This window comes from Nanorana parkeri, unplaced genomic scaffold (assembly GCF_000935625.1).
Source record: "Nanorana parkeri isolate BGI_ZX_2015 unplaced genomic scaffold, ASM93562v1 scaffold364, whole genome shotgun sequence".
NCBI lineage: Eukaryota > Metazoa > Chordata > Amphibia > Anura > Dicroglossidae > Nanorana > Nanorana parkeri.
In genome coordinates, this window is record NW_017306632.1 from 360,351 (window position 1) to 369,617 (window position 9,267).

The 9,267-nt window shown below is 39.4% G+C and overlaps 1 protein-coding gene across 1 annotated transcript; it reads right to left on the minus strand.

Moving 5' to 3' along the window:
- Positions 1-3,909: 3,909 nt before the first annotated feature.
- KLHL31 (kelch like family member 31) lies at positions 3,910-8,883 on the minus strand. Its single transcript, XM_018558860.1, has 2 exons — positions 7,712-8,883; positions 3,910-4,669 (listed from the first exon to the last, which is right to left on the minus strand). Exons 1-2 carry the CDS (start codon positions 8,881-8,883, stop codon positions 3,937-3,939), a joined length of 1,905 nt encoding a protein of 634 aa, XP_018414362.1. The 3' UTR covers positions 3,910-3,936.
- Positions 8,884-9,267: the final 384 nt, after the last annotated feature.

Genomic DNA, 9,267 nt, shown 5'->3' on the forward strand with positions numbered 1-9,267 from the left:
GAGAAAGATGGACTGAGCTCCATAAAAACAAAGACAATAACATGCTTTGATTTATTTCTGCTGCAAAACCCGTGAGTGCCTTTATATCTACATTGGATTTGTATGGATATTTTTGTGAATGCGCATCTGGGCATTTACCTTACAAATAAATTGCGGTGGCTACCTGTGGAACTTTCAAATTTATATATATATTTATAGTACCAAGCTACAAATAATACCTTCTGTTTAAAAAAAAATTAAATTATTCAAGAATATAAAGTTTTGTGTTCCCTCATGGTCAAAACTAATAAATAAGCTCTGATTACTAATTAAATCCACAACAATTTTCTGGAGAAACATACAAATATATTTTCAATACAGAAACATTTGGTGGTTAGCCTCAAATCCTGTTCAGCTTCAGCATCAATCTACTGTGTCAAAAAAATCTTACAATAATTTTCACAGTGTGTGCACAATTTAAAATGTATTTTATTAGCCAGAATGTAAGAATCATAAGACTAAGTTCACACTTTGGTGTTGATTTATTAAAAGCTTAGCTTAGTGAATAAAGTGATCCTGTTCTTACTTTGATTACCCCTTAAAATTAATATCCAATAGAAAAAAAAAATTCTGGCTCACAATTCAAGTACTTGTGCTCTGTCTTTTTGCCTGGTAGAAATCAGAAGTCCGGGAACATTTTTTGGGGGAAAACATGCTCATTCTATTGACAATTAGCTGCTACTGGGGGCAGTTCAGCAGCCTTAAATGTAGTCCAGGTGTGTTTACTACTGCAGGAAACAGCGACCACATTGTTGAGAGCAGCCTCCCAATATAGACTGTGTGTCTTGGAGGGTACATTTGTATGCCATGGGGATCTGTGGTGGAAACCCAGAGGGGTAGAAAAGAAGAGTGTGCAGATATTCAAGTGGCTGAGTTAAAGCTGGAACTTAAAGTCACCAATGTGTAGGTAGGTGGTACACATAGCCTGCGAAGGCTCTGCTTTAAATTAAACAAGGCATAATTACAGGTGACAGGGCAAAGCACATGGTAATGGAATGTGGCCAACTAACATCTGGAAAACACTGCTCTATATAATATTAGCCAGTGTCTGTGCCATTGGCCTAGTGTAAATGACAGTGTGAAAGTGGCCTTAAGATCTGAGGCTTATGATTTAATATTAGCTTCTTTAAATCCCAGTTTTATTCAAATAACTTAAATGATAATATAATTCACTTGACAATCACCAACGACCGAATGGTGCAATAGCCCATCTTGCTACCCACACGTGGCTTATGGAACTATAGTTTTAAATTTCCGGGCTGCACTGCAGGAAATTCATATGACATGCATGTTCTTACACAGATGGTCATCAGAATTACTTGCAATGACTTAGGTACATAGGCAGCCCTAGCAGTGAACAGAAATCACTTTTTTCATTGCAGGTACCAAAAGTCATACTTGCAGTTTTTTTTTTTTTTTTAACCACATCTCTAATGCCAAACTACAAAAATCCTTCCAATTCAACATTGCTAAAATTTTCTGGTACAAGAGATTCACTTTTATAAAAGTCAATTCATTCCAACCTTCTTACCCAACATCACCTGTATGAATAGGAAATTAAAGAAACACTGTGAAAGGTCATAATATCATTATTATTTCCACCAAATAATATGTATGGATTTAGGGCTTTTCACGGTTGACGCTATTAATATAGCTTCACAATATTATTCACATTGTTGTGGGATAATGAACTATGTGCCATGTGTCTAATAAACATCTACTTAACACAAAAAGCCACATCAGCCAAGGCCAAATCATGCAATGTGGAAACAAAGTTCAAATCAAGCTACTTGTCTCTTGTCTGGTTCACTAAAGCACAACACCTCCTCTTAAAATTATTTTTTTTCTTCACAACCCAGAGATCATATATCTTCTAGCATCATTATATTAAAATTATTTTTTCACTACAGCTTTATTTAAAAAATACCAACTAGATGTCTCTTGATGATTCTCCTACATTTGGTTTAACAGCTGTGGCTGTGGGAAATTTGGTACAATTTCGTAAAGCGCACAGAAAAAACAAGGTCACAATTCTTTTAGCTTCTGAAGCACTTTTTTTGTGAAATATGTAATCTTCAGCATTCCCAGGATCTCACAGAAGAATTGTGATGTCACCTTGACCTAGGCATAATGGATGGAAGTCATTGTGCCTAGGGGCACAATGGGGTTTAAGGCAAGAATATTTTAAAACTTTTTTCCACATATATTTTTTTTCTAAAGGTATAATGTGGTAATTCTACGTGGGGGGTTGAGTCACAATTTAATAAGAGGACCTTACATTTTGGTGCATGGTCCTCTTTAAAATTATATTTGAAGTGACACTAACTTCAGAAGTTAAAACTTAAAAATGCATTCAAGTACCTTAACTAGAACAAGTATGCAGATTAGAAAGTCAGGACTTTTATTACAAAAAAGTATTTACTATAAATTACTATTGTTTTATGATTGTGTTTATCATTATTTCTCCAATGTTGCTTTTCCTGGAACATACCAAAGTTATATTGCTTTGCAAATTATGGGTTGATTCATTAACATGGAAAGGTACAAGCCATACAACCTATAATAAATGTATCTGTGTTCAAAGGTAGAGCCAACTCTAAAATATCCCCAATCTTTGCTCATCAAATGCTATTTGGCCTGGGGATTTTTTTTAATGTATTGCCTATTGTTCATTTAGTACTTTAAACTGCATAGCTGGATATTGCTGATTGATGATCACATGAGACAACTTTAACAGCTTTGGAGGTTTTCAGATTAGTATCAATGGCCTCTTAACGCTTTGGATACTAGAATCCCCTGGATAACCGAGAACGAAAAAAAGACTTACTAATTGTGATGAAAATACATGTTGTTTCTCTAAAGCTGGTCATACATGGCTTGAATTTTGGCTGGTTCCTGCTGGATTGGTGAAAATTCGAGCTGTGGGTGGCCATGTCACCACCAATTGTCTCAGTAAACTTTGATTACAAAATCAAAGGAGCAAGATAAAAAAGTGTCTGAATACAATAGCTGTCAGGAGATATTTCTCCATCCATGCTGTTTAGTGTGGATAGTTGAATCAAGTGATTTCTCTTGCTCAGGCCATGGGGCTGAATGTGAGAAATCTAGCCATGTATAACTAGCTCAACACTTTTATTGTAGTGTTTTTAAAAAGGTATAGGCTATTTACTTTAAACCAGAATATATTACTGTGCTGGAACATTGTATCTAAAGGTAATGCTGGATAGGGCTTATTTTTTTACACGCTGCACATTTTACTATGCTGGAACCTTTTATCTAAAATACTCCTTCAAACCATGTTGTACAAATAACAAACGGTATGCTCATTAGGTGTCTACTCCTTTTATTTACTGGGCAGTCACAAACTAATTAAAGCAAATCTTTTCTAAAATGAAATAATATTAAGAAGACAAATCATCCACTCACGGCATATATGTCTAATATCTACCTATTGCTGCTAATGTACAAGTAAACAATCACATTTATGCCTCAGAGAAGGGGTCTTCCATAATTTCTTTTAAATATTGCTTCTCCTGGTAGTTTTCATTATAAGGAATTATAGGTCTGGCTCAAGAATTCCATGATACAATACTTCATGGGAAAGATACCGCTTTATACAAGCCTACAATTTCCAAAGCAATATTTTAGGTTATTGGAGTTAAATTCAATGATGTGTCATTGAACAGCTTCTTCAAGCTTTGCTTTATTAAACAAAATGCTAATGTATGTTCTCCTTGACCATGTCCTCCTCCTAAGTAACAAAAATGAGTTAGCTAAGACAATGTGTAAAATAATGTAATTACAGCAGTTTTAATTATATGTTTGTTTTCATTTTGGCCTTGTGTCTGAGAAGTAAATGTGCTAAAGTAGTATTGGCTTCTTCTCAGCAGTAAATATTTATATACTAACTGGTACCGATGACACTGAACTTGCCCTAGATTCTCGTGTCTTAAAATTAGGCATGGTAATGGTACAACATGATACCCCTACGGTTGCCTCGGGCAATTCATCTTCCTCAGTCCATTCATTAAGATCAGGGTTGTAGCACTGGATGCACTTCTTGTATTTCTTTTCTACTTCATTCCAGCCACCAGCCAGGTAGATTTTACCATTGAGTGTTGAAGCACCTGCTGTGCTCACTCCATTCTGAAGAGGAGCAACGTAGCTCCACTGACCAGTGTGGGGGTTATAGCATTCAACAGGGAGGACATCAACCCTCTCACCACGACCACCAAGTTGACTGCCCCCCATCACGTAAGCTCTGTCACCAAGGGTAACGGAGCAATGCCATCCTCTGGGTGTACTGAGGTTTGCCTTATCTTGCCAGCTGTCAGTAGATGGGTCATACATGCACACAGAGCGAGAATATGCATTATTAATGTATCCACCAACGACCAAGATTTTACCATCAATAACTGAGCTGGAATGGCAGCATCTGGCAACCTCCAGTGGGGTTTTAATTTGCCACTGGTTAGTGGAAGGCACATAACACTCAAGTGAAGCCAGGCACCCTTCAGAATTGCGACCACCTATTGCATAAAGAAGGCCATTGAAAACATTTAAGCTAAAGTGGGTGCGTTTCTGATTCATGTTGGCAAGATGAATCCAGGTGTTAAAACGTGGGTCATATCTGTAATAGCAGAAAAAAGGAAATGATTAAGTACATTTGAAAAGTAGGCTGATATTGTGATTTGTATATACCAAGTAAAAGAAACATTTGCTAATGATATTCATTGGAGGCTTCACTAAAATAATGTAAGCTGCTGCTTGGTTTTATGGATATGGAAAGCTTTTCTGTTATTCCCACAAGTAGGTTTTGATCACCCTGACATGGTCTTTATAAGCAGCAAGGTGTGCAGATATCCACATCTGCTCCAAGAGCCAATGGTCTGTTGCATATATTGTACATCAATTATTCATATACATAAAAAATGTTTTAGCAATGTGTCAAACTGCAAGCAGAGTGTGATTAACTGACATACACTGTGCACTGGAGGAATGTCCCAGCTGGCACTTCCCAACCATGTTTTATAGTAATACAGTTTAACATTTCATAAACATTATGACACATATATTAAATGTATACAACAATGAACAAAGTCAATCTATATAAATTACTTGCAAAAGTGTGTCTGAGTCACTACTGCACATCTGCAGAAACTTGCCACCATATTGTTGATGTCATTTTGCTGACAAGATCCTATGCATGCGTAGTGGTGACCTTAGAGACATGTCGCTACTGCGCATGTGCGGAATCTTGCCACCATATTGCATTTGCATACTATGCATATGTGGGGATATAGGCGATACCTTAATGACAAGGAGCGGGCCGAGGCGCTGAACGCTTTTTTCTCCTCAGTATACACTCAGGAGGGAAACGGGTTTGACACACATGATAAAACTCCCAGTTTAACTCAAAATATACCCCAGTGGTTGACTGAAACCGGGATACAGCAAATACTTAAAATGCTCAATGCAAACAAAGCAGTGGTTCCGGATAACCTGCACCCCAAGGTACTTAAGGAATTAAGCCAGGTTATAACTAGACCATTAATCCTCATTTTTAAGGAATCCTTAATGACTGGTAGGATCCCCAGTGATTGGCGGAGGGCTACGGTAGTCCCAATATTTAAAAAGGGGGCTAGGAATTTGGGAAAATTGAATTACCCGCTCCAATCTGGCCCCCTCTCCCCCCTGCTATACTTATCTGTCGATAAACGCTCCTTTCCCTCTACCGGTACAGGTGTACAGGTGCAAGGTGACCGCGCTGACCAATGAGAAGTGCTTCTTGCTAATGATTGCTGAATGATTGAAATTTGCGAGCGAAAGTCGAAAAACCATAGCGCAGAGCCGTGCTAGACGGCAGTACGGGATACGGATAGTACACCCATACCGGCCGGAGGGGAAGGAGTGTTCGCCAAAAGGTAAGTATAGCGGAGGTTTTAGAGAACCTGCAGTCAATCTCTCCCAGTAATCATCTAAACATTTGCAGTAATTTTATGTTAAAAAGAGCTCCGCACAATTAACTGCCATCTAAAAAGATTTACATTTTGACAAGAGGCGGCTTTCTTTGGTGCAAGTAGAGACAGACAGTTCTAAACATGTAGGTTTCTAAGTAGCCTTCGGGAGTACCCTTTGAAGCCAGAAAAATTGAAGAACATCTCATGAAAGGCAAAGTTTTTATATAAGTAAGAACAGAAAATGTTAAGAGGCAAGGGGTAATCTCAACTGTACATTCACCCACTAGCTTTGGTTTAAATGGAGGTATTAATTATCAATTTATAGTTCTCTTCATGCAGAAAGCAAAGACTAACAAATATTAGTAGAAACTATTTCCTGTTTCAATTGGAGTAGATTAAAGCCAGTTTATAAAAATAATAAAATACCCAAGTAAATGGAACATACAAGCACGCATGCAGTGGTGTATTTTGGTTTTGTGCTGCCCTAGCCTAAACTAAAGACTAAACTCGGGCATCCCCCTCAATCTAAATTTGCCCCACCCCATCCTGTTTAGGACATTTTGCACAACCTGTCAGTCACTGGATACAGTGCACACGGGGTCTCAGCAGAGCTGTGCGTGGTCTCAGGTGGGCTGCACGGGGTCTCAGGTGGGCTGTGCAGGGTTTATGGTGGGCTGTGCAGGGTCTGGGGAGGACTGTGCAGAGTCCCTTTCCCTGCATGCATGTGCTGCTCCTCTTACCTTCAGCTCGAAGTGCCATCAGTACCAAAAGGATACATTGCAGTTCCCAGCCTGCTTCTGGGACATCCCACCATCAGATCACATGCTATGACCAGCCCCGAGCCACCCGCTGCTTCTCCTCCACCTCCTGTACAAAGCCAGCTGGACCACATCTCACTGGGCCCTCCCCTCCACCAGGCAGCTCTCTAATGGCCTTGCGGCCGCCAAGTTTGCCTCATTAGGCGGCCGCCACTGCCTGATTCTGTGCCGCCCAGCCTTGGCCCATTGAGCAAGTGCCCAGTATGCCCAAAGGCAAGTCCGGCCCTGTCCGCCTCATTGGTTTGGGGCAGCGTTTTCTTCCGCCCCCCTGGAAAGTGCCGCCCTAGGCAAATGCCTAGTTTACCTTGTGGTAGATACCCCCCTGAGCACATGTAGTATTAAACCAAAGCTCACAAACCAGAGCACTGGTGTACAGGAATGACTAGGAGTGCTTTCAGAGTATTACACCTCCTGTGAGGAGACAGACTTGTTAAGTGCTACTGGACAACTGATCAACTGTCAGTAATCTGCCACTCTGGTTGGTGAGTGTCAGTTCATAACAAGAGTTTCTAGATGCAGCAGGAAGACACTTTGCAAGTTTTTGAAATACAGCTCATAGACCGTGTACCATGGTACGCCCCACTCTTTGCAATAATGAGAGGCTCAAGAGAGAGTTGAAAAAAGTGTCCAACTCCCTAGGAAAAATGGACAAAACCTCCCAGATAGACCTTTCTTTTTGGTATACCAAGGTTGTCTGGTCTGTTTTTATTCATTTTTTATGCAATTCTGTTGTCTGAATCTGTAAAAACTGCAAGAACAGAATGACAAACATCATATTTACATGGTTACTTCTACACCTAACAAATAATGTGATAATATTTCATTAAATCAGTTTTGCCAGTGTAAAAAAATATTACCAAGACATAAGTAATATTGCCAAATATGTATACATACCTGCAGAAATTGCTGACAGCATGCTTTGCCTGATTCCTTGCATCATTTTGGTCTTCACCTCCTGCAATGTAAATGAAGCCATCCATCACCGTCACACACTGATTAAAGCTCTTAGCTGGAAGTTCAGCCAGTCTTTTCCATCCACTTTCAGGATCCCTGTACATAATCTCTCTACTGAGAGATTTCTCTGTTAAAGCAGGTCGACCCCCAACTGTTACAAGGACCCTTGAACCACCACGTATTTTTGTTCTTCTGGACTGTAAGGTGTTTTGATGAAATGGCAGCAGATGATAATTCATAGCTTCAACAAGAAGTCTGTGACACTCAGTATCCTGCATCATTCTAGGCACTGACTGCACGTAGTTTACAAGATCTTGAGCTGAAATAGTACCAAATCGAATGTTGCACAAAAGACCGGAAGCATACTTGATTCTCTTTTCATCATAATCCAACCATTTCATTGCAATCTGGAAGGCAACAATTTCAGAGGGTAACTGCAAATCATCATCAATAAGAAGTTCATTTATCTGATCAAATGTTAACTTCAGGAACTGGTCTGTATCTGAAAATTCAATGAAGTTGTCACGGATGAATTTTTGTGCTGCTTCCTTTGTGCTTCTAAGTCCATAGGTTTCTGCAATATTAGCAACATACATGCAATTTTCAACATTGATTTCCTGCAGTAGAAAATCACAGCACATGTTGACAAGAGTGTTAATCTGAAGGTAGGTGGCTGAAGATATGGTGCTACCTATTGTGTACAAAGAGAGAGTGATTTTGCCAGTGTAGGCGTAGGTTATGACTGTTGCTAAACCTAGAGGAGACACATCATTCAGATCAACTCGCTGAGTGGAGGGGTCCTTCTTTAGAATATTGTAGAAGTATTCACTGCAAGAAGCCATGACAACTTTATGGACCATAAAAGATTTTGTTTTGGTACCAATGGTGAGGTCACACAAGAAGCTATCCTGTCTCATTCTGCTAAGGCCTTCCATGAGGTTGGTGCCATATGAGGAGTCGCAAACCTCTGTGGAGATATAGCTGAAGCCATTTCCCCCATCAATGAAACCACTGATACCATTTAGCTTGCTAAGAGGGCTGTCCTCCACGATAATGGTCATCTCATTGATGTCTGACTTGGTCTTCTTGACATTCTTCTTTTTTGGTGCCATGACTGCAATAATTAAATCACAGCCAAGACCTTTCTGTAAAACAGCAGAAGAACCATTAATACATTTGAGCACAAACACACAAGTCTCCCAAATATTTCTACATTCAGACTTACAGTTTTTTTATTTAACCTGAACCTGTGGTCTAAAAATGATATTTTCCCCAGTAATCAGATTCTTGGCCACAGTTTCTGTGATTTAAACAAATTGTTTGTCCAACATTTCTAGCTTATCTTTTGGCTGGAAAGTAGTAGACAGCTTCTGTGGGCTGACATTTAATCATGAGAGACAGAAGAAACAGATAGATGGCTGGTAGAATGTTTTAACATTGGATCTTCACCCTTGGTGAAATAGATAGGAGTAATTCTGCACATAGTCTGATCTTTT

Bases quoted from the DNA above. Each gene is read 5' to 3' on its own strand.
- KLHL31 (XM_018558860.1), bottom strand. From the start codon at position 8,883: ATGGCACCAAAAAAGAAGAATGTCAAGAAGACCAAGTCAGACATCAAT. The intron at 4,670-7,711 runs GTATGTATACAT...CTGCTATTACAG, and splicing joins GCTGTCAGCAATTTCTGCAG to ATATGACCCACGTTTTAACA.